General features: G+C 41.5%; 1 protein-coding gene across 1 annotated transcript in view; it reads right to left on the bottom strand.

Annotated features, from left to right (window-relative positions):
- Positions 1–26,544, bottom strand: part of DEAF1 (DEAF1, transcription factor) — a 46,443-nt gene that overhangs the window by 12,882 nt on the left and 7,017 nt on the right. Inside the window, exons 6-11 of the mRNA XM_019519798.1 lie at positions 26,144–26,209; positions 24,864–24,990; positions 23,213–23,341; positions 21,458–21,586; positions 12,269–12,519; positions 2,951–3,016 (exon numbers count right to left, since the gene is read on the bottom strand). Of these exons, the coding sequence (XP_019375343.1) occupies positions 2,951–3,016; positions 12,269–12,519; positions 21,458–21,586; positions 23,213–23,341; positions 24,864–24,990; positions 26,144–26,209 (768 nt within the window). The remainder of the gene's footprint in view (positions 1–2,950; positions 3,017–12,268; positions 12,520–21,457; positions 21,587–23,212; positions 23,342–24,863; positions 24,991–26,143; positions 26,210–26,544) is intronic.

Here is a 26,544-nt window from a genome sequence, read left to right as displayed (position 1 = left end):
CAACAAAAATTAAAGACAACAAAAAGTCCTTCTTCAAGTATATGGGGAGCACAAAGAAGGCGCAGGGTAGCATAGGATCCCTATAGGACAAACTAGGGCAATTAGTGACAGACAGCGGGGACAATGCTGAGCTCTTCAATGAGTTTTTTGCCTCTATTCCTGAACTCAGATCAGGACAAATCTCCCAGTTGGATCATAGACAGGCACAAAAGGGAAACCAGCCCACCAACTGCTAGTACCCACTTAGTGAAGAGACACCTGGAGGGGATGGATGTGTTTAAGTCAGCAGACCTTGGTGATCTTCATCCAAGGGTGCTGAAGGAATTGGCCAGTGTCATAGCAGAAGCACTGGCATGGCTGTTTGAGCACTCTTGGTGCTCAGGTCAGGTCCCAGAGGACTGGAAAAGGGCCAGCATGGTCCCTATTTTCAAGAAGGGGAGGAAGTATGATCCGGGTAACTATAGACCAGTTAGTCTCATCTCTATCTGGAGTATTGCGTCCAGTTTTGGGCTCCACAATTCAAAAAGGATGTGGAGAAGCTTGAGAGAGTCTAGAGAAGAGCCATGCACATGATCAGAGGTCAGGAAAACAGACCTTATGATGACAGGTTGAGAGCCATGGGGCTCTTTAGCCTGGAAAAGCGCAGGCTCAGGGGTGACCTGATGGCCACCTATAAGTTTATCAGGGGTGACCACCAGTATCTGGGGGAATGTTTGTTCACCAGAGCGCCCCAAGGGATGACCAGGTCGAACAGTCATAAACTACTGCGAGACCGTTTCAGGCTGGACATAAGGAAGAATTTCTTTACTGCCTGAGCCCCCAAGGTCTGGAACAGCCTGCCATCAGAGGTGGTTCAAGCACCTACATTGAACACCTTCAAGAGCAAATTGGATGCTCATCTTGCTGGGATCCTATGACCCCAGCTGACTTCCTCCCCTTTGGGCAGGGGGCTGGATTCTATGATCTTCCGAGGTCCCTTCCAGCCCTAATGTCTATGAAATCTATTAAATCTATCCTCGGGAAAACCTTTGAAAAAATTATTAAGGATCACATTTGTGGAAGTCCGGTGGGGAAAGCCATCCTAAAGGACAACCAGCAAGGATTCACAGCAGGTAGATCCTGCTGACTAACTTTGTTTCTTTTTATGACCAGGTCACAAAATGCTTAGATGCAGGAACCGAGGTAGATGCCATGTACTTGGACTTTAAGAAGGCCTTCAATACTGTATCTCATTCTATTCTCACAGATAAACTAAGTGGTTGTGGCATAAATGATTACATGGTCAGGTGGGTGGCAAATTGATTTAGGGGTTGCACCCAGAAAGTGATGGTGGATGGGTTGGTTTCGAGCTGGAAAGATGTGGGCAGTGGAGTCCCACAAGACTCAGTCCTGGGACTTGTGTTGTTCAATGTCTTCGTCAGCGACTTGGATGAGGCTGTGGAAAGCACTCTGTCCAAATTCACAGATGATACCAAACTATGGGATAAAGTTAACACACCAGAGTGTAGGGAACGAATCCAGGCGGATCTGGACAGGTTGGAAAAGTGGGCGGAACAGAATAGGATGCAGTTCAATAAGAACAAATGCAAAGTGCTGCACCTAGGGAGAAGGAATCACCAGCACCCTTACAGGCTGGGGAAGAACCTTCTCAGCAGCACAGCAGTGGAAATGGATCTCAGAGTCACTGAAAACTCCAAGATGAACATGAGTTGTAAATGTGACAAAGCAATCAGTAATGCTAACCGCACTTCAACATACATTAGCAGGTGCATGACAAATAGGTCCAGAGAGGTAATACTTCCCCTCTGTGCAGCACTGGTCAGGCTGCAGTACTGCATCCAGTTTTGGGCGCCGTACTTCAAGCGTGATGTGGACAATCTCGAGAGGGTTCAGAGGAGGGCTACTCGTATGGTTAGGGGCCTGCAGGCAAAGCCCTATGAGGACAGATTAAGGGCCCTGGATCTCTTCAGCCTCTGCAAGAGAAGGCTGAGAGGGGATCTTGCAGCCACCTACAAATTCATTGGGGGGCAGGGGGAGGGGCAGCAAGAAATAGCAGATACAAGGGGTGCTCCTTGGAGTAACTAGGAACAATGGCCACAAACTGATGGAGAGCAGATTTAGGTTAGACATATCAGGAAGAACTTATTTGCAGTAAGGGTGGCCAAAATCTGGAATAGACTTCCAAGGAAGGGTGCTCTCCCCTAACTTGGGGGTCTTCAAGAGGAGGCTAGATGTGCACCTGGCTGGGGTCATTTGACCCGAATGCTTTTTCCTACCCAGGGCAGGGGGTTGGATGTGATGTTCTGCTAAAGTCCCTTCCAACCCAAATATTCATGAATCTATGAATGTTTTAATACCCAAAACAGGGCACAACCATTATGAAAAGCCTACTGAGTAATTCAGTAGAAGGCCCAATTTTGAGTCATAGCACCAATGGTGATAGGAACCATGCAAAGGTAATACTCAACTTACAAGAAGAGGGGAGCGCTTTCTGTTCTTTGCTAGCAAGACCTACCAACCAGGTAGGAACTGCATCAACACAGCTCAGAAGGACTCACTTCTACTTGCCTCCAGGAAGTGCAATGGGACTTGTGAAGATGAAATGTCATGTTTAAGAAACAAAGAGTTTGTCAGACCTCACTAGAGGGGACAATGGTTTGGTGTCTGATTTCTGAGGGGACAAGTCTGAACATTGCAGAAAGAGTGGTTTTGGGGTTTTTTTTAATTACATTTTGAATTGGGACAAGACAAGCAAAAAGGTCACTAAAGAACATTCTGAAAGCACATGATCTTTACAGGCAGGCAGAAGGCAAGACAGTCCGGCACCTTATTAACTTGGTCAAGGTGCCACCCTGCCCTGTCCACCCAACTTTGGACTAACATGGCTAACTACCTCTCTTTAGAGGTAGGATTTACATTTCCTAGTGTGATGTGTTAGCCTCGTACTTACCTTGATGATGATTTCTGTTTTTCCATCCACATCTTCTGTTTGTTGAAATAACTGGTTTTGATACTGCTGCAATGAGAGAAATGTTGGACACATTACTCCAGATAGGCAGTGTTGTCCCTGAACCACAGCAACATTGAAAGTGGTTTATCATAGACACCTCATTATCTGAGCTTGTTTGCCGAGCTATTAGATTAAGGGGGGAAATTCCACCTACATCCCATTAGTGCATTATTAGCGCATTATTTACTTGCACAAAGCCTGGAACTCTAGCTACCACAGCACTGGAACAAAACATTATCATCGCTTGCAAGAAGGGGACACTGAAGGATACTCTTGAAGGGAATGAAGTAGCTGGTGCAAAGGCCACTTCTTTGCAGCAGACATCCTAGTTAGCTTCTAGGGTAACATCTAATTGAAGGCAATATGAATCTACACCCACTTCACCCACACAAGTTGCTTATTCATTAATGTGGTGGCTTAATTTTGCAATAAGTGATATTCTTGTACAAATGAAAGCACAAAAAGTTATCAGTTAGCAGCACCACAAGTTCCAAGGCAAGAACGCTGAAGACTTTATAAGACCATCAGCTAACTGCTTTGCTTGTGCTTCTGATACAGCAGGGGTGGGCAAAATGCAGCCTGCGGGCCTGATGCAGCCTGCCAGGCCATTCTATCCAGCCCATAGGGCCCCTAAAAAAATTAGAAAATTAATATTTATCTGCCCCCAGCTGCCTGTCATGCGGCCCTCAATGGCTTGCCAAAACTCAGTAAGCGGCCCTCTGCCTGAAATAATCGCCCGCCCTTGTAATAGTCACATTTCTCTACTCTACTTCAAAGGCCAGCTAAACTCTAGAGAAGTAGAACAGCTCAACAGGTATGAAAAGACAACAAACAGACAAAATAAGCATGTCTGAAACCCTTTAGAAACTACCTTGACTTTACTATCTAGCTCCCCAACACACAGGAAATGTGCGGAGATTGAAGACCTTCTGCAATCAAGCAGCCATAGAAGAATTAAGCACCTCTGCCACCTTATTAAAGGCAAAGTCTAGGCATGCAACTGCTAGGGTTTTGTAACTGATCCTCATGCTAAACATGCAGGTAAATTTGGTGAGCACAGATTTAGAAAGCTGCATTTCTTCAAATGAGCCCAACTTTAAGACTTGGTTCGTCTGAAATGTGATGTTATCGCCACCTGCCCTGACATCTAGTATCTGCTAGGGTATGCCAGGAATTTTGAAGCTTCCCTGGGTTAAGTTTGCTCTATTGCTGTTTCCCTATGATTCTGTTACAGCTGAGAAAAAAGTAACACTTTCTCACTACCATCATATTTTAAACTCCCCTGCACCTAAGTGATACTGTAGAGTTGTTTTTCAATTCTTCCTCTTCCATTTATATTTACCTTTTCCCTTCCTCTTACATACCCTCTAGAAGTTTGCCACATACTCCCAGGGATGCATGCACTCTGGTATGAGAAACACCAGTGTACACTAACATATTCCATAGCAGCTTACGGTGCCTGAGCACGTACACATATAAGCAGGTGGCATAAAAATTTGCTCAAAGTCAGTTTCTGAGTACAATAAATGATTCCTATCCCCATATCTGAACCTGATGTGCCCAGCAGCAGAGCCCGCTGAGAAATTAGCAAGGGATACTGAAACCCAGTCAAATTATAAAGACAGTGCTAGCCCAGCAATAAATTCCAAGGGAACAGTTAAGCAAAAGAAACTCCATACCACCTTAGAGCAAAGTAGGTTTATCCAAAAGTAGGAACCAAATGCTTAAGCAGATTATGGGATTAATTTTGGATCATCTTTTTGACCTGGTGTCATAGTGTTCCTGTGAAGCTTCAATTTACTGTGACATGGAATCAAAATCAAGAAGTTCTTGGGAGCTGAAAAATACCGGATGGAAGTTTCAGGGTAAAACTCTATGCTGCATCCCTGATCTTTCCAGGAAGATGCTCTCCCAACTCAGAAATGTAGGGTTAAGATGCTCTTGGGACACCCCGTCATAGCCATTTTCTGAACAGTATTACAGACAAACACCTTGGGAGCAGTGGTGAGACAACACCTCTAGGGCACTTTCACTGGCACATTTCCAGGCTTGGCACATGTGAGCAGGAGGGAGCATGCTTGAGAACATGCTTTACCTGGAGAGCCAAGGAAGCAGCATAGACACAACCTCACTATAGTGAGATGTTTGATTTGCTTCTGGCTTTATTAAACTAAGCATATGGACAGACTTAACAATTTCACTGCTATGAAAGGATGCCAATACAAGCTGTTGGGATGCAACTGTTATATCTGCATGATTCTGTAGCCACACAAAAGTAGGAAAATGGCTCCAACTCTTAACCCTAATTTATTCAGGGTCAAAGTTCAGATGATTTAGCTCACTTGTATTGCTACAGACTCAGGCAGAAATGTTTAGCTCCTACCGGCTGCTGTGGGATCCCAAGCAGCAGCCTCCCCCGCCAACGTTAAAGCAGATAAAATGTATGTGTCCATACCTTAAGAGACTTGCTCAGTCTGTGCAGAATGCAAATTACCATGCACAGGATCTGCAACACTTCAAATCCCAGCTGGGCATGAGGAAACTGGGGGACATTTATATCCAAGTTTACTTGGTACAATTTTCTGCTTTGAATTTGAAGCCACAATTTTGTCCAAACTGAAGGCCCACCTCAGTGGAATACAGACCAATAGAAGAAGAGGTGATCTGTATCAGCTGAGATTTGACATCTGACCTCTCTAGCATATGTTCTTTTGCCCCTTTACAGAATGCTTATTTAAACAAGAGAATCACGTTGGGAAGAAACTGTACACCCTTCCAAGAAAAGCTCCAAGCCTTAAGTACTAAGTGGATGACAAACTACTACAGATTAGTTAGCGTGAAGTATGGAAAAATTCCACACTGCTTATGGCTATATTTTTTGTATACTGTATGTGTGTGTGTCCTGGCACCTGTCTGATGGTAATAAAAATGCAACATGCTTAAGTGTTAGAATAAATATTCCCCTCCAACAGACACAGTCCTAATCAACCACAATATATCTGTCAGCAACTCTATTCAGTCATGCAGATGGATGTCCCTTGCACAAGGTGGGGGGGGAAAAAAAAAAAAAAAAAATCAATGAGTCCTAGTCCTCCCGAGCTGCCATGCTGCACAGCTGAGGATTCTTTTCTCTCTCAGCTGAAAATACTGTTGCTGGCTTTCCAGAGGTGCATAAACTTGGCTGTTTTGTTTTTGCACATGAGATTTTTAGTGATGAAAGATCGACAAGGAGCACAGCCATCTTCAGTCCTTAATTGAAGAACTCCTCCAACTCAGGCCCAGCTCTCCTGAAATCTGCAGGTGAGGTGCAGACAACATTTTTATCTCCCTTTTATCAATCTCTATCAGGTATCATGTCATTACAGGGTGGCCTGCAGAATTAAGTCATTCAAGAACCAAACAGGAAAATGATTTTATCAAGTGGGGATTGATGCAGGATATTCATGGTCCCTCTCACAAAAAAAGACTTGCAGGAAACTGATTGGATTTGCTGCTGCACTTGAGGATGGTTGGGGGTGTGTGCATAATCCACATCCCAATGACTCTCTAGGTATACTAGATGCCTATCTCAATTTTAGTTTAATTTTATGCCCTCCTGCCCTCAGTTGTTTTAATCTCTCCAAGAAAGCAGACAGTCCAGCTGTTAACTGATTTAATCTTCAGCCTTTTTCTTAAAAGTAGGTTTCTCCCTGCTGTATTGGGAGCATCAAATTATAAACCTCTTTTTTAAACAGATTTGATGCTGATCTCCAAGGCAGAGATGCTTACCAGGCACATCTATTGTTTTTGTTTGATGGCTTAAACCCAGCCAATTTGCTGAGAATATGGGGGAAGGGAGTGCTGGTTTTCTCCCCACAAAATAAAAGGTGATTTCGTATACTTGTTAAGAAAAACACAGATGCTATAGATGCTTGGGCATGTGTGAAGTCGTGTCTTTAATCCATTCCTTCTGGGCTGATCCTGAAAGATGCTGAATGTCTTCTGTGAGATGCCAAGCACCTGCTGACCCTAAGTGAAGACAGCTCATCACCCACCTTCTCTCTTTTTTATAAAGAAAAGATGCAGTTTAACCAGAGATCAGCAACTGTTCAAGGGACCAAACTGTTTCTTCTGGGTCTTTTAACAAGGGTGGCTGGAAATTTTACAAGTCTAGAAGGGAAACCTGGGAAAGATGGAATCATACTTATTTGAGACCAAAAATAGTTTATTGCTTAGAAAAGGCTTCAATACAAAAATACTTAGAGAAGTTCATTTTTACAAAACACAAGAAACACAAATATTTAATAGAGTTGGCCTTTTTTACTTAAATGAATAATAAATTACTTTTATCCAAACCCCAGATATGTCTTTCACCCTAAGACAAGTGTTAGGAAGTGACGTCAGGTGTTTCTGTTTGAAAACAGAGCAACACATAGCAGTGAAGCATCAATTACGTGTGCATCAAGTGTTTGTATACAGATACTGGGTTTCTGATTGGCACTGAAGTCTGCAGCATTCAAGCTGGTGCTGGTTTTATTTCTGGGACTGATTCTTGGAGGTCTCTACAGAGAAGCAGCTTTTTTAAAATCAAGAAATATAATTAAAGATGTTCTGGATGTCATGGGGCAATTGCATGAAGAAGGTGGCCTTAAAGCTAGTTACATTCTGGTTTTAAAATGGCTGGAGTTATTTAAATTGTGTTGCTCACACAGTAACTATTTCATATTTTAAGCAATGATCTGGGCTACCAATACCAAGTTACACTGCATCCACAATGGTTCTAAAGGGCTGAATATGTATCCTCACCATCTATGGCAGTGTCAGAACTAAAACAATACCATTGAAACTGTTACTATCCCAAAACAGCCATTGCAAAAAATAATAGAATGCTATTTTTCAGCTTTAATAATTGCCTATGAAAGTAATTTTTTTAAACCTATATTCTCAATACTTTCTACTTTTATTGTATCTTCCATCCAGGGATATCAAAACTTTTCAACCCCGTATGAACCCCATGAAACCTACATGAAGTAAGTGTTATTCTTATTTTTGTATATGGGGAATGGTGGTACAAAGCAACTTACCCAAGGCCAAATAAGAAATTTGTGACAGAGCTGGAAACAGAACCTGGAATAGACCCCTGGTCCTGAACTTTACCCACCAAACCATGCTCCTTAAGCCAATTTATATCAACTAAAAGAGAAGGACAGTCAAAATTAGTAACTGAATGTATATGTAGACATAAGAATTACCCCTTGTAAGAAGCTACCTATCTGAAATGTTCAACTTTTAAGTTTGGAGTCAGTGATCTTACATTTCCTATTTAACAGCTGAGGGCTTCACAAACCCTTAAAACAGACCATTTTCCTTCTGTGATAATGAGGAATGCAACGCTAATAATGGTTACAGGTGAGTATAAATTTCTAAACACCAGACTGGGGAAGTAAACTGGAGAAGGTGGTATTCTGAAATGCTCCTTTTTAAAATATTAAAATGCGCTATGTCTACATATATATTCTGTTACACTGCTTGGGTATAATTTTCTTTTCTGAAAAGCTAGGTAGTCCAGTCTTACATGCACCAGCGTTAAATGTTCTGGGTCTAGATATTGCCATAGATTTGTAAATGCATCCACTGCTCTAACCTTCCTGCCAAACTCAGACTCAACAGAATAACGTAAGAAACAAAGTGCAGCTTTGTTGTGTAATGTGCATTGGCTTTTTATCAATGCACATTACACTCATAATGTTGAGCATATTTTTTTATTTGCTACACATAGCAAGTCCTCTGCTTGCCAGTATTTCTCATTCTAGTCACCCCTTAAAAACATATGCATCCTGGTGACTCAAGTGAACCATCACAAACAGTCATATATGAGCAGAACGAAGCTTCGTGAAGTCAAACCATTTGAATTCATTGGTGTTGTTTCAGTCAACGGACAAATAGCAGATGCAAACCTAACCCAACACAAATCTCTTGTCCTGCCTAGGAAAATTGGAAGTAAACCTATCTTTGCATGGTTATAAATTCTACAAATCTCAACACTGGAAAAATGAATACCACTTTTCTGCATGTACTTCATTTCAGCTAGGCTAAATGAATGGCTGCCATTTGGAATCAGTTTGGTTCATTTGAAATATTTAAGACTCAGCTACAGCTTTTATGCAGGAACGTCTAAGTTTTCTACAAGATTAGCAAGCAACTGTTAACACTGCTTCATTATTTATTAAAGGCTAAAGCAAAGCTAACACACAGGCACATTTTCCTACTCGCTTTCTTCCCCTGTTAGCAAATATACTTACTCTGAGCTAAGAATTAGAGTTACAGTGTCAAATTCCAATGTGAGGGCCCTGATCTTGAATTGAATGAATTCTGACTGGTAACAAGGAGCAAGGATATTCACAGTTGTGGCAGCAAAGTTAATTGCTGACCAGTCTGTTAAATTGGAAACTAGCCTGAATACACTAACAGATCTCTTTAATCCATGTTAAATCATTTTTCCATGAAGAGCTGAACCCTCAACTTGGTGATGGCTTTATCCTATATTTGAATTTTCTCTGCATTCCCTATCTAACAAAAGGATCCCGTGTTAAAAAAAATCCCTTAAGAGAGTAGCAGAGCCCAGACTGCAGACACAAAACTGGCAGTGTTCCTGCAGAGGTGTCAGGACTTCTACCCTCATCATTTCTGTTAATGAAAATTGATTAATACCCCTTCTGACTTATTACATTAATCCCTTGAGGTACTCTGAGGGTTACAAATGAATATTTACCATGATCCATCCCAAAGTACTGCTAAAGGACTGGCTTTTTTGATATTAAGCTGATTCATAGAAACTTAGCATAATGCCTTCTACAGGACTAATCATTACAAAACAAGACTCTTGTCCAACACTAGGGAAGAGAATTGTGGAGATCATGCAAACTTAATTAAAGCAATAGTTAATTATGACAGAGCAATATCTGCAAGATCCTTCTACTCCCTTAGTATTAGATGTCTAATGCTAATCCCAAGCAATATCAGTCTTCAGCTACAGAAGGGCCTTGTGACATATACCGGGGCATTTTCAAGAAAGTGTGCTTGATCAACAACAAAATATGAAGCTTAATTGCCTGGCATTTATTTTAATTACTTTCAATCATTGCACTTGCACCCATGAATCTTGTGCTTTTTCCCCACAGTGAAATTCATTTGAACAAATCCAGAAACAACTACATGGGAAAACTGTCTGGATTTGTTTTCCTTACATGCATTTGCCAATAAATCCACATGCTATTGTTATACATTTTAGCAGAGCTGTCTTTCTTTTTTCCCCCAGCAAGCATTTTGGATTAAAAGACAACTAAAAACAAATCTGGATGCACCAAGTACAGCGGTGGGCAAGTATTTTGCTGGCTGAGTAAGTGGAACTGTCTTGGCTCAAAACAGATTTTTTTTAATGTTATTCTTTGGATCGGTAAAGGCAATCTGCCACGTTTCTCAAAAGAATAAGATGTTACTGGATGCATCTACATGTGCATGAATTCACTTTGCCTAATGTGCATTAAATTTAGTACCTCCATTGTGCGGTACTAAATAAATGCACACTGGGTTGCCTTATTGTGCAGTAGCAAAAACACACATTTTTTTACTGACGTGTAATGCACAGTAGCTTATTTTACTGTGCATTAGCGTATTTGCATGGTTTTTTTATGCAACGCTTTTATGGGTAGTAAAATAAGCTACTGTGCACTAAAGCGCACGTGTAGACACACCCACCGAGTAGCACAGATATCAATATCACGTTACAAAATAAAAAATTCAGGAGGCAGGGATAGTCCAGCTTGGGATTCATGTCCTGGGAAACATACCCTGTCTCACATACATAGTTGCCCTGTAAAATTAACCCCACAAACTGCTGTGCAACAGCTGGATTTGATCCCTCACTTCCTAGGCCGGGAACTGCTGGGAGCCCAGCAAAGTGCTGCACCCGGCTCTGCTGGAAGGGATCCATCCTGTATTGCTCTTTCAGAGACCCCTTCACATCAAGTTCAAGTAGTGTCAATGTGCTTCTAAAGGAAAACCCATTCAGCCTTCTTCACCTGGGAGTCCTGAGGGGAGACAGAGAAGCGGGTGGAGGGTGAGGGAAAGCAAAATTAAACAAAAACAGATCTCCACCTGTGGACAAACATTCTTCTCAAAGCTCCGTGGGTCTAATTCTTCACTGCCTAATGCTGCTTTGTGAAGTCCTTTACATCTGTACAGCACGGGTTCCAAATCAGAATAGCAACATTGGAGGTGGACATTGCTAGCCCAGACTGAAAATAATAGAAAACTGAATGTTGTACACACTCACATATGTACAATTCAGGAAGGAGAGGGATACAGTACATGGACTAGCACAAGAGCTGGGATTTTTATGTCACTGCAGATAAAAACCAAATAAAAAAAAGCTTGTCTCCCTCTATTCCATGTCAGCAGATGCTGGTTTGTGGAACAAGAGGAGCTGAGGGAGTTTATTCACCCAAGCCTGAAGTCTGATTTGGCTGTAAGAATATGCTGCTGTAAAAGGACATGTGGAGTCCTTGCTTGTGCATCAGGGGAGGTTTAGAAAAGTAGGAAGGTTGGATCTCATATGGAAAGGGAGACAGACTGAGAGGCACATGTCTGTCAGGGCTAAGATTACTAGCAATGACATCTTGCTTCACATTCCTACCACAGGGACAGATCTTAGCCAAACTTCATTTTTAAAACTATCAACAAAAGTTCTCAAGAGCTGAAATAAACATTTTGGCCCTGTCCAACTTCCCCACAAACTCCACTCTACCACAGCCTTTGCTCCTCCAAGAGAAAACTCACAGCCCAAGTAAGTTCTTTTAAACATTTGCTAGCCTGTCATAAAGACGGCAGAAACATCTGGTTAATTAGCCATGCCTTTTATTCTCTGGTTGTGTGGTATGTACATCTTGTATGAAATGAACACCCCCTTTCCAATTAGAGCCCTGATATCATGGCTCAGGATATAGATCATCTACAGTAAAGAGAATAAACAATTTGCTATGCATGCTCAGCTTCTGAAAATCCTAGAGCCCTCTTTCCTCTGCATGTGATGATTGGTGGACTTGCTAACCTCCAAGACTGGGATGGGGGAAAAGGTTAGGACCCAGCCTTTCTTAGCACTGAACTATTTCCGGCAAGTCTTTTGCTACCATCATCAGCAAGCAGTCACTGTGCGCACTTAGCAGCTGGTAGCAAAGACACTTAGGAGCTGAGCCATCCTAGATCCTCCAGCATTTTTACCTCTTTCCTCTCCACGTCAGCTTGAATTTTTGCTTGAGTAACAGCAGCCTCACGGAAGGAGGAGCTGGCCTGTTTAGCCTGCTCAATCAGAGTCTTCAGTTGCTGGGCTGTGTTGAGTAAGGAGTTGACCATCTCCTCCAGGTACAGCCAGCTCCGTTGCTCTGTCATCTCCAGCCCATTCACCACTGAAGGGGATATGGCTTTGGTAGGGGTAGTGGGTGGCACAGCCAGGGCAGGAAGTGAAGTCAACACTAAATATTAAGAAAGCAAAACAAAGTACACAGGATTAAAGTGTTTCATCACCTCCTTTAACATCTCAGCCAAAAGTTCAGTCCAACTGAGACCCAGCTAAACAAACATAATCAAAGCAACAAATGGAGCACTCTGACAGAGCTACAAGGAATAAATCACTGTGGGACTTTCGGACCCGGATGAGTGAAGAACATGTAGGACTTTCAGACCTGGATGAATTAGTCTGGAGGGCAGGAAGTATCTGGGAAGCTTTTTACTTATTAGGAAAAGGAAATAGCATGTTACAGTATCACTCCAGCAAAGCCTAATGCAGTTTGGCTGTTATGCAGCCCTGAATATTTCTATGCCCCAAGCACCACAATATCTGAAGATGCCTCATCTACTTAAAAACAGATGCTACCTCTCTCTCAGCAAATTGTAACTCTGGCCACTGGCAATGCAAAATGGCTTTCAAAAATGGTTGGGAAGAGCTAGAAGAGATAGAGGTTCTGATGGCTGAACTGGAAAGAGCCGGGGTGTATGCATGAAACCGGAGATGCCAAACACTGTATAACTTGGCCCTGGAATAGACATCTCCATTAAAAGCATTTGCTATAATGGTATTAAGAGACATCTGCTATAACAGTCAATGTAAAAAGAGTTAATGCTGACACTTGTCTCTTTTAGGTTTCAAGGAAGATGAGTGTGTGAGTAGTGGGGGTAGCTGATACTCCATTAACACTCTGAAGTTACTAATTCAGGCTTTCTTTTGGGTTTTGCTGACCCAAGAAGTTCAAAGCCACTCTCACAGCTTGCTCTTGCCTCTTTCTGTGAAGAACATTTCTCCCGCTGTTGGTAGTTTACACAAAGAGCTCCTAAACCTTGCTCAGCATTACCCCGTATCTTTCCCCTGGGTTTCATAGTTTCATAGTTTCATAGATTTAGGGTCGGAAGGGACCTAGTAGATCTTCTAGCCCGACCCCCCGCCAGGGCGGGAGAACAACAAAACCCCAAAACAAGAAACGGGACTCAAATGAGTCCAGCCAGGTAGGCATCCAGTCCAGCCAGGTAGGCATCCACCTAGTCAAACACCGTTGGGCTGGCCCTGTAGCAGATGTTTAGCTACTCTGTGTTCACTTACACCCTTGTCACATCTCTGAAGTTCTCAACCACTATGAAGGCTAGAAAATTATTAAATGAAAGTTTAATGATAAAAACTAGTTCTGTGGGAAGAAGTGAATAATGAGACTAATTTTATGGCCTTCCAGAACCTGCACAGCCCTTGGTATATTAGAAAGTCCTTTGGGCAATATTTCCACCCTTAGAACATTACTGTAAAAGCCCATGGATTAATCTAATAGTGCAGCAAGCCAACCAGACAAGAAGGCATGTGTCATACCCAAGATTTTCAAACCTGGATGATAAAAGTTAATCCCTTAAAAGTGATACTGAAGTACTTAAAATGTCTGATTCCAGAGATTTGAAAATGTTGGCCTGTGCTTGTGTCCTCCATACAAAGAGTTAAGCAGGCTTGCACAGGGTAGTATGCAGAGGTACATATCAACAGCTGCACTTTGGCCCTAAGTTTCAGAGATGGTATTAGCCAGCTGAGCCACCACAGCAGGAACAGAGCCACATCAGGAGATTTTCCAGCTTAAGAAGAACAAGCAAGCAAAGATTAACACCATCTTTTCATCAGTATGAGAACCAGGAAGAGAGGCAGACAAGACACTGGAGGAAATAGCCTTGTTCATTATAAGCAGGCCAGATTTTGTGTTGAGAAATTAAAAAACAATCCTAAGTGAACAGGAGCCTATATCTGGTCTCCAACAGTTTGGGGTAAGGAGTTCCTAAGCTATGTTGCAAAAATTATTTTCTTTAAACACGATTTTACACCCTGTTGGAGATAAAACAAACTCCTGCTTGTAAAACTGTGCTGCAGTGGAAAAGCATGACCTTTACCTGACTACAGCAGGCTGGTTCTAATGTGCCGGGCTGTCTCCACTGGAGAAGGAGCCAGAATTTTTGGTGAGAGTAACTTGTCACTGCAGTGCAGTGCACAAAGGCCAGTGCTTAAGCTGATGGACTCCTGTTAACTTGAGCTCACAGTTATATCATGCTTCATTTGGGAAACTCTCCTTTTAAATCAGTATGGAATAAATATTTAAAGGCGCAAAAAGAAAGACCTTTCCAGTCCGACATAGAGAAACACCATCTCAGCATTTCAGACAAGAATTAGTTTGATTCCCTGAGGCAGGTCAGTTTTGATGCTCTGTTGAAGGTCAGTAGTGTAAGATCTAGCTCACACTACTGCTACTACCTTTCCCTTTCTATTACAGGTCAAAAAGTGAGAAATCCGGCAAGAACTTTCTCATTTTTAAATACCCAAGGTACTTGTGCTTTATGGAAAATGATCCCCACTTGTAATGCTAGCTATAAAAGTATGGAAAGAACTCAGTATGACACTCTATGAATTTTCCCTCCGCTGGCATATTCAGAAAGTATCCTTCTGTTCTGTTTGGGTATGAAGATGAAAGAATCCATGGCAGGGATTCATGAGACAGAATAAAAAAGACAAGCACAGCCTGAAGCTTTAGAAAGTTGGAAGTTGCTAGTATAGGTTACCACTATCAAACCAGATACCTTTTAAGATCCTACTCATCAAAAGCCAATTAAATATAAGGGTTTATTTTAAGTGTACAATAGCACATTTAGATGCCGGAGATGGAGGCATTCTTAGAGTGCTATCCCAGCTATCACAAAGCCATGTGCAATGCAGCTGAAATGATGCCATTAAGGATCTAGTTAAGCCATTTAAATTGTTTTCAGTTCCCTCCATTTTCCGCTATCCTCTTAGAAGAGTCAGAATAATGCTGCTTTCTTTATTAAGCCTGCCTCTCCATCTGGCAAGGGTACATGCTCTTCTACTACCTGCTCTAGGAATACAACTGAATTTAACAGCTGCTTTCCACCAGTAACTGCAGCTTATACAGCCTCTGGTCAGCCTTTTTTTGTGTAGGGCATCAGTAGTGTTGGGAAGGTTAGTTCAGGTCTGGAGACAGCTGTATGGCTGCTGAAGGTTATAAATTATGGATCTCACTAAAATGGTAACAATGAGATGCCAGGTTTTTCTTGGATACTGGAGGATGAAAGAAAGTTTAACACAGGGGAAGGTCCTTGAAAATAAAATAAAACAGTAGGTATCCCTAAAGGATCTGGATCCTTTGTTTCCATTAGTTTTAATAGGAAAAGGACATCTACTTCTCCTACACAACGTTCCCCAACTCAGAAAAATTTCTGAATTATAAGGATTGCTTCATTTGTTAATCGCAGTGCTTTTCAGGTGACTCTCTCTAAGAAGATTGAGATCTCAGCAATTGTGAAAGCAAAAATCAGGAAATCAGTATTTTGGTTTCATTCTCTCAGGACTGGGAAAACAGAACTCATGACAATGGAACCAGCATATAGCAGTCGCTTATAAAGCCAAAGTTCAGGAATGAAGCCTTGTTCAAGACTGCAATTCATACTGGGCTTAAAATTAAGGATGGGCCAAGTTCTAACCACAAGCCAAACGCTACCTTAAACTGGGGTGGCCTTACATGCCCTTCTGAAGTGAAGCTGCAGTGAATTACTTGCTGTGGTGCATCTTTACATATAAAATGCAGGTCGAGTTCAAATGAGCCTCTGCTTAGCAAAGCTGTTGAGGCAAAATGGATTTAAGTATAAGAGCTTCCACGTAACTGAATATGACTAGGCTGCAAGTCAGGGACTGGCGTCAGTGTAACAACATGACAGCATCTTTGAAGTCATAAATTATCATTTTTGGCACAAGAGACAAAACCCAGAGGAATCTGGCCACCAATTTAGATGGAGGCTAGCACTTGCTGAAGGCAGAAGCAGCACACTGTAGTACAGAACTGTATGTCAACTATGTGATCTTTACCTAGTGTAGATGCAGGTAGCTGCCACTTTGCTCTACAGGCTTTATTAAGGTAATAAATTAAGCAAACATTTGCATGTCATGGTGATAATGCTATTATATTTAGTTATGCACATCCGACACATTCATCTTTCGCATGAGACTATTTGCAGAGAAGCTTTTTCCAGTGCTGGATTTTCTGCAGAATCCAAGACCAAGGTTTGACATTTGATAATGTTATCTGATATGAAATAATTACACATCTTAACATTAGCACAAGGCTTAGTAAATGTCAGTCAAGAGTTAAAACCACCCTCACCCCAGCTGGCAAAAAGGCCAATATTTACTCAAGTCTTAAATGAGGAAGAGAGATCTAATCTTCAGTCAGATTGCATTTTGGATGGAGCATGAATTTATCACGTTACTCCCTGTGGTGGTGTGAACTGTGGCTATTAAAATTTCAAATGTTAATTTGAGGTTAAAATGAAAACTCACTTGGAAGGATGCTCTGTATCAGGGTTGTCCAACTGGCAACCTGCAAAAGGCCATCATGCAGCTCCCTGGCTCCCATCCAGCACCTCCCCCCCACATTGCTCTGGCTGCAGCAAGGGGCTCAAGACTCTCCCTCCCCTGGCTTCTACTTCCTGCTCTCACCTAAGGGGATGGGGTGGCACAATGCAGCATGCAGTACCAGAGGAGCCAGCAGCCTGGAACACATGGCAAACATGTGTAGAGGGGGAGCCAAAGGTGAGCTGGAGCACCCACAGGTGGCAAGCAACCTGGGGGGGTCTGTGCCCCCCTCCACTGATGTTGCCCCCACAGGAGGCAGCCCCTGCTGGTGCAGCCTGTGGGGCCTACAGCCTCTGGCCACTTAAAAGTTGGACAGCTCCGCTCTACATTAGAGAATTACAACAATGCCTGCAAGTTAGCCAGCTAGTTGAAGAATCTTCCCATCTTATAGAAAGTCTCACATATCTACAACATGACCAGCAGAGATTTCAGTGTTTTATAAATACAGTAATTAGGACACTGTTTATTATCATCTACAAGTTCAAACCAGAAAATATACTATCCAGGCAGGCTTCAAGCCTAGAAATATACAAGGACAATGTGCCAAAGCCCAATATTTGTCAGGAGAATGGGAGGTAAATATTTACGATTATGAGCTGCATGGTAATTATTTAATCAAATTTCTGCTTTGCAGTCTGGACATGGGTAGAAGGCAGGACAGTGTGGCACCTTACAGACTAACTTATTAAGATGCCACACTACCCTACCTTCTACCTAACTTCAGACTAACATGGCTACCTACCAGCCTATGCTTATGGTAGTGAGAGGTAGTTAGCTGAGTTCATCTGAAGTCAGGCAGAAGGTAGGTCATCTTTAAGACTGCTGACAGACATGAAAAAAATAAAAAGCAGTGCTTAACTGAAAGAGGAAGCACTTCAGTTTAACCTGGCTCCCCAGCGTCTATATAGATTGGGCATTTCAGCAGGAATCTCTCGCACTTTTATCTAATAGCTGATTCAATCAGCTATTAGATAAAAGCACCAAAAAACCCTGGTGAAGTATATGATCTATACAGACATTAGGGAAGCTAGGTCAAACTAATTCAATGACTCTTCTGGGCATGTGCTGAAAGTAAAACACTGTTTTGTTTTGTTTTCACATCTAAGCAGCATTAGGTGCTACCTTGCGCTACCTTTAACTTGAACGTAGTTTATTGTACTAAAGCATGAGTGTTGAACTACTGTAAGGGTTCAAAAAGTAAGAAGGAAAGTAATTATTCCTGGCAGTTCATAAACTGTCTCAATCCTGTATTTATACATCTATTTCTCAGAACACAAGAAAATTAATAAAAGGGCTTCAGTTGTTCCCCTTCAGCTCCACAGTGTCAATAATATTAGTATTTAATTTGCTGCTCAAACACACATCCATCTGGCTCTGTGCTGACTGGCTTCCCAGAACCACAGGAATGAAAGAAACAAAAGTCCTATTAAATCATCTTATCCCTCATCCAGGACTCTTGTCTTCTAAATTTTTGACTCAGCCCCTATTTAACTTTAAAAAAAATACCACTCTCCCACTACTACTGCTCAATTTCTGCTTTTGTTAAAAAGGGAATGTAAAATTACATTAAAAAAGAGTGTACTGAAAGACAACTCTATAGCTGAACACAAAGAAAAAAAAAATCACATGCCATGAATTTGACTTCAAATAACGCAAAAAGGGGCACATGTTAGGCTCTGTTATAAGTCTTGACAGATGTCTGCTGTGAAGGCTCAAACTGCTTAGGATTTTCTTTTTAAAGCATTTCCAGACAAACAAGAAGCAAAACACCTCATTACAGACTACTAAGAAAATTACTCATTGCTAGAGGCAAAGAACACTTTTCTGGACTCAAAACTGAATTGTGTTTTCTCCTGCCACTGAGTTATTGTGGGGCTGGAAAAGTCACTTCATCTCACCAGTTCCAGAGCGCTGATAACGTTTTCCTAGCTCCTCAAGGGCTGCAAGGCTTACTTGCATGTAAATCCTTTCCTCTGAGCATCCGAAAGTGTATTATATAAAAGTGCCAAGTATTACTCCACATTTCTAACTTGCACTGCTTTTTCCTGTACCTCAGAAACAGGTCAGTGTAAAATCAAGACTCGCTGACAGGCTGAGACAGTGCTCAGAGAAGTAACGGGGTAAAAATAAGAGGTGGAGGGTGTCTGACAGCAGGAACACTTTTCCGATATTAAGTAAAGCTTTCATGATCAGAAAAAGACATAGACCATTTGCTCTGAAGTTTGCATTCAGGTGATTTACTAACTCTGAGGTGGAAAGGCATTATGAAACAACCCTTATGGTTGCATCCAGACAAGTGTGGCTGTGTAGTGTGTGGCACTGCAAACGTGTCTGCAATGCCACCTACTGCACAACAGGTGTTCTCTGCACTGCACGGGTGCATTGCCCATGCATGTGCTGCTCTATTGTTTTTTTCTGCAGACTTTTTTGACCCCTGGATATCCAGGGGTCAAAAAAACCTGCAGGAAAAAAAATGGAACAGCACATACCACTGAAAAAGCAGAGCCAGGCTGCCTGTAGCCATGCTGCAGCTGCCAGCTAGGCTCCACCCAGAAGAATCACCATGGCTGCAAGAGGAGGCCCCCAGGTAAGGCTGCACAGTGCTGGCCCCAGCCTCCCCTACCACACCCGGGGGTAACTTGCTATGCACCAAAGCATATAGGGCAAGGTGCACCATAGCTACTTGTCCTAAAATCAAAAGTTTAGATGGTCAAATAACCTTTGTGGATTCAACCCCAAGATCTTTCTTCAAACCCCACCATGCACACAAAAAGATTTTCTGCAACACCTACCAAAGCCATTCCTTCCAACATTAATGTACCAGCAAAACAACCCCTGGTGGGAAGGGCAGTCAGCCCCTCACAAGAAGAGACTCTTAACAGGCCACTTTCCTTGTCAAGATAATATGGATCTAAATGTTATTTTTTTTTTTCAAACAAAATCTGTTCCAGTTATTGGCATTCAAGAAAGAAACATTCTGAGGGAAGAATCTATTCAGGTCACATTAAGAGGCATTATTTTTGTTATACAGATTGTGTGTGCTAGTCTAAAGAGAAAAAGGAGTTTCAGCTACCAGTGTGCCCCTGCTTCCAATACCCCTTACTTCCAACTCCAGAGTTTGCAAAGACCTCTATGTTCTGTACTGAATGCTGAGAAAATGGGTGGAAGTAGTGTGGGCCAGAAGAAGAGTGGAAGGGAGAGGAAGATGAGCATTCTCCAGCATCTAAGCTCAGAGGAACCAGGTGAAAGACACAGCCTCAGACCACATTAAACTTTTTGTGTGATCACTGCAACTAGAGGAAAGCCAATGCAGCATAACCAAGTCAGATCCAGGGAGCTGGAAGCCTCTAAGCCTCTGGTGCCAATGCAGAAACAGAAATATATCCCAGCCAGTGAGAATATAGACAAGTTGAAACCAGGATGCCAATTCTCAAATACAAAATGCACCCTTACTGATCAGCTAACCACTGACTCTGCCAACCCAAATAACATTAAGTGGTAGTCACTAATTCCTCATCAGCCATCAGTTAAGAAAGTTGGCACAATGTAAAAAGGAGGGTTGCATAGCAAGCTTTCACAAAACTGTTCTGAACCTTAAAAAAGGAGGTAAATCCACACAATGACTGAGTTGTATTAGACAGAGTATTAGAGTTTGCTGAAAAACTGTGCTAGCCTTCACAAAAAAAACAAAACCCCTGCAGTCCACAATAAGATACCAACAAGGGTAGCAGCTCTTTCAAAAACAAGAAGCATAAACAGACATTTTACAAGACTGCCAAAAAGTAGTTTTTACAAATGTGTGGGGGTAAATGTGTAAGTTTTCTTTGATTTAAGAATTAGTCCTACAAAAAAAATATGCAGCAAAAAGATAACACCATGATAACACAAAAGCAGAACACCTTCCTCTCAGCTTCTTTACCTTCCTAACTGCTTATTTTACGTTTAGCATCTCTACTATCACCTTCCCAACATAACATAGTTTGGCCTCAGCAGAACCAACCTATAACAAAATCAAAACAGGATCCTTGCAAGGCATCTGTTTGGCTCTGGGCACAGAGAAATGATTTGCATATATGGAATCATACAATCAGAGCCATCAAAAAACCTCCTACAAAATTGGCTGAATGGGAATTTCAGGAAATCTGCTGCACCTGAATTTGAATGGGTGGTGAGGAATAGGTACATCATGGTTAAAACAAAAGCCATGAAAATACAGCTTTGTGAAACAATGCTAACAGAAAGCTGTAAGATTTAGGAAATAAATTCAAACCAATAATTCAAAGTTCTTACGGACAGGAAGGACACTGAAATCTCTACAAAGAGAAGTGAGCTCATCAACATTAGCCCAAGTAAGCAAGATAAGAATAAATTAATTTCCCTGTGACAATCTCTAGCTGCAGATGAAATAGAGTTTATGGGGTAAACCCAGCTACTGATAACTGTCTTATTTCAGAGACAACAAAACTTACCAATTTTGGGATGAGAAGTTGGCAGTGCGGCTTCTGGAAAAGGTGAAATCTGACAGTTGTCCTGATAACTTGGATAGTGGGGTTCTGGATGACTGACCCGACAAGGCTGCTGGACATTAGTATCCTGTACTACTGAAAAAACAAAGAGTATTATAAATCCATATTATAAACACAGCTTTGACTTGTTTTATATGCCTGGTTTGTGGTGATGAATCCTAAGAACTGTAGTAACTAGAAGCACTGTCAATAGGAAACAGTCTTATGACATGAGACTACTACCATAAAAGAAGTCCCTCCACATTTGGCAGGTGTGCATCTCCGGTTATATATTAAGGTTTTTTTAAAGACTCTCACTTGCTCTCATCCACACTGTGTCTATATTTTCACTTTCATTCAAAGATTTCAAATGCTTTGAAGAGGTACTTGGGTCCCCAAACGCTGCACAATACATGTTCAGGACTTGGCCATGTCCTGCAAAGCTCTGAACAGAACACAGGTTTCATGTTCCAGCTTACAGGGCCAAGAACAACTGAACATCCACCCGCACTGCAACGTTTGGCTGTCCCTCGTGCTACAATTCAAATCGGCCTGTATTATGTTCAAATGACTTGAAATAGCTTTTTCATCTCCTTCTATTCCCTTTTCATGTCATCCATCATGTCTGCATAGAAGGCAAGGGAGCCCTTGTCCACACCACAGGAGAAAAATCAACACAGCCCAAATATGAAGTTACTCCAAAATCCACCTCCCCATCACTAGGCTGCTGGCTTTACTTTCCTTCTGACTATATAGAAAATACTGTGCGACAGTTCATTAATCTATCTCTTTACAGAAAAGAGCTGTTGATATTTCATATGAAGGATGCTACATGAAAATTGTTACACAATGAACTCGCATAACTCGAAAGTCAAGCAGCTAGCACTCGCTCATGAATAAATAACAGATCTTCTAACAATAGGATATACAACAGTTATTTTTCACTTTCAGTGAACGTTTTCAAGTAGTATGTAAACTCTTATATATCACTGAGTTATCAGTAGATCTTAAAGCATTTTATGAAGGTTTAGTATTGTTAATTTTTGTATCTTCTGTTTGAAGAGTCTGAACTGATCTATTTAATTCATCATGTTCAAATCTGCTGTAAGTAGTACTAAGCCTTAAAGAGATGCCATAGTTTTTTTTTTAAATCCCACTAAGAAACTGTACCCAGCATTACTGTAAATAATACCAGAATTCTAACTGACAGAGTAGGGGGAAAAAAACTCTTTATTTTTTTTTTCATTTACTTTGGGCATTTGTCCCATTTCTCAATTACTCAGTTTCATTACAGAGCTAGTTTTCTTTTTTTCCTGTGTGGTTTTGGGGGGTGTTTAACAAAAAAGGAGAGAGGGACACAGGTGCAGTTGCAGCAACAAGCTGCTTTAAACTGGTTTTATGAAACTGATAAGATTTCAATTTGATGGAGTTGTTTTCTTTTTTTCCTGTGTGGTTTTGGGGGGTGTTTAACAAAAAAGGAGAGAGGGACACAGGTGCAGTTGCAGCAACAAGCTGCTTTAAACTGGTTTTATGAAACTGATAAGATTTCAATTTGATGGAGTTGTTTTAAGGAAAGGAAACTGGGTGATCTAACACCTGTTGGTTAAGCCCTTGAAGATAAGCTTCCTTGATGCTTTCAAAGTCTTTAGGTCTGGCATCAATTCAGTCTCTTCTCAGTACATCATTACTGCAAACCGCATATGAGTTTTGAGCTCTCACCAGTGGCTCCAGTGAAAACATCGCCTTGGGATGGACTTTCTGAGATGATAGCTGTGGCTTCCACAGTGGATGCACGGTCAAAAGTCAGAGCACCAGAGGTAGTGATCTGTCCAGAAGGAGTCACGGTGACTGAAAATAGTAGAAACACTTTAATCATTAGCATGCAGCTCTGAAGGCTATGCTGTTTAGCTGTTGATAGCCCTGGTCTGAGTCACCTGAAGTCACAGATTAGTAAGTAACCTGTGCTATCAAAATTCAGAGTACAGCTCCATGCCTTAGAATGATAAATGAAAATCACATTCTGGTTTCTGAATTCACTGCTTGTACCTTAACCACCCAGAGTCAGGTTCCATTTTCATTTCTGTAAGTGGGAAACCTGAACATTTCACAGCAGTGTAATTCCTCCTGATGCACAGCTGTTTCAGTCTCTAAGCAGGTGATGCAACACCTCAGAAGCCAATGAAGGGGCAGGGAAGAAGTCAACCAATAGGCCCAGGAATCAACCTCCTGGCTAATCTCTAACTTGTGAAAGCTTTAATGAGAACAGCTTTCACGAGTCTGAAAAACTCAACTGGCTTCAATTTCTTTCCAATACGGTTTGGGTTTCTGAACTAGTATCAACATATTTTCCTTACAGGATGACCAACATCCAATCTTAGACATGGAATAGCAAGCAAAACAGGAGCCACAAAATCCAGCTATGCTATAGGGCCAAAAACAAAGGCCTTGGTATTTATAAGCCTCCTCAAAGCAAATCTATCTTTTCTGATCAGTTCAAGGAAAGACACCATAGTTGCCATCTTGAATCACCCTTCTACCTGCTGTTTGCTCAGATGGGTGTCAAAACAGCCTTGCTTTAGAAGTGGTTGCAGATACTCATTCAAGATGATTTGTTCTAGTATGATCTGTCTACAAACACATATTCAGACATCTCTTTACTTGATTATGACACTTATTTGAATATGGAACACCACTGCATTCAGATATGTTTTAAAGTACAATTCCAGCAACTTAGTCAGACTTTCAGTATGTTTCAAGAAACAGCACGAGGCAGAATAGGCAGGTACCCCCTGCTTCTAGAAAACGAAAGACCAGCACAGGGTACAGAGTCTACAGCTCCCATGTGCCTCCTTTCCAGTGACTTGACTTTCAACTGAAGTATAATGCTTAAGTGAAAATCTGAAATTAAAAAATCTACTTCTAAACCACTATGAAACAAGGCCAAGGTTCCGCAGATCTCCTAACACTATTAGAGCAAATGGGTAACAGAAATGGGAATCAAGGTCTCTCTGACAGCAAGGACTTTTTTTTTTTGCAGAACTTAGTATGAAAGGATTTAAATATTCTTATAAAATCTGTTTTTCTAGAAATAGTTGGACAATCCTGATATTGAAAGTTTTCCTACTGTTCATTCACTTCATACACGCAGTGGTATGCTAGTGCATGAGAACCAAAACAGGAAATGAACTAACCAAACCAGACTACGTTTGCTGTCAAATCAAAGAAGTGCCAGTGGCAAGCAAATAAGAGCAACAAGTGTTCACTAAATTCTTCATTAGGGTGTCACTAATATGGAAATCAATAACAAAATAGGTTTTAGCTCTCTTGTGATAAAGAAATGGCAGGTCTCTTCCAGGAGACAGAAACTTACAAGTGGTAGCAGCTGTGGCAGGAAGCAGGGTGATGTTTTTAGGAGAATCCTTTTTCACCGGAGTTGTAGGCATTTCATTCTCTTTTTTCCGCCTTTTATATGGTACAAAGAGTCGCACTGGGCCACTCTGGATGAAAGAGAAGGCAGCTATTCAACTACTTCAGGCACTTCTTACAAAGGCTTTTGTGGTTCTGGGATTTGCCTATGTTTACTCAGACACTCCAGAAATGCCAAGAGCATATTTGGACTGATTTGCAAGCCTCAGCTCCCCCTGAGGAAGTAAAAGACTGGTCTGAGGAAGACACTGCTACATTTGACTAAAATGCCAATTAGAGACTCCAGCACAGATTCTTGTTTCTCCACTCCAGGCCAAAACAATGTTTAAGGTCCACAATCTTTAAAGGTATTACTGATCTCCACCCTACAGCTGATAAGAGTCACTGCAGGGTCATCACTAAAGATGGCTGAGGCTGAAGCTGAAGACTAGGATATCACTGGTCTCAGCAAACTCTATATCTGCCAACAAGCTTTACGCTTGCCCACCAAATCCTGTTCTCTCACCCACATTCAGAGAACAATGTAAATTTCTCATACCGTGCTCCTTCCGGCTAGAAAGATGTGGGTATAGCTTCCTACCATGGTTATTAAAGGAGCAAAGCTGTGATAATAATTAATTTCTTAGCTCACTGACCAAAATGGGAGTGAAGGGAATAAAAAGGATTTGCTTAGGATAAAAATGGTCATGTCTCTCAGAAAAAGCAAAAAACCTAAACAATGCTGTTAGTGATTAAGTGAAGGGATTTCTTAGTGAGGCATATCAGATCATTCTTTTTTTTACCTGTCTTAATTTTGGCACTGTTTGAAATGAAAATGCCATCTTAAAATCAATTATCAAAGCGTTTTTGTTTAAAAAATGTCAAAACAAAATAATTTTGATTTTCTAAAATGTTTCCATTTTTCTTCAGCTAAAGTTACTTGCTAAATTCAGTTTCAACCCTCAAACAGTTTCAGTGCCCAAATTTCTTCTTTGTTTTTAGCAAATAAGTTGTTTGCTCATAAAAAAGAAACAGCTTCACTATGTAGCAGCTCTGAACACCACAGACATTTGATAGCTCTGGCAAACAGGTGCTCTTACCTTTCCCCCAATCGCAGGCAAAGCAGGAAGGTCATGATACTCATGATGGGAACTCAGATTGCCATGTAGCAGCTTAACTGACTGCCACTAGTTTAGGAGGCCAACCCTACTTATTTTCAAACAACTGGTTATAGCTCTGACTCACCAAGGTCATGTCATCACAGCAGGCAGCACAAGTGCAAGAGGCAGCATGAGGGTTTAAAATCCCATCCTGAAATTGCAAGATTACGGAAACACCGTTAAAAAGAGAGTCATTAACTCTTCTCTTCCCCTTTCCCAATCTTGAAGATACTCAAGCAACAGCTTCAGGCTACTCCTGATGAGAATATCTCTAATTCCAGGCCCCTGGATCACAACAGAAACAACAGCTCTTCAAAAATCAAGTGAATGGCAGGGAAAATGCTGAAGCGGGGGAAGAATTCTCTCAGAGCAAAGAGAAAAGGAAGGTGAACAAGTGTGGAATTGTTTAAAAAAATCTGTGCCCATCAGGTATCAATAGCCTGTTTAAAAGGCATGCAGTAAGGCAGCGGCCCTGGATTTTAGGAG

Source organism: Gavialis gangeticus, unplaced genomic scaffold (assembly GCF_001723915.1).
Source record: "Gavialis gangeticus isolate Ggan-Ray unplaced genomic scaffold, GavGan_comp1, whole genome shotgun sequence".
NCBI classification, from domain to species: Eukaryota; Metazoa; Chordata; order Crocodylia; family Gavialidae; genus Gavialis; species Gavialis gangeticus.
Note: the sequence above shows the minus strand (reverse complement) of the source record. Positions and strands in the feature narration are given on the sequence as shown.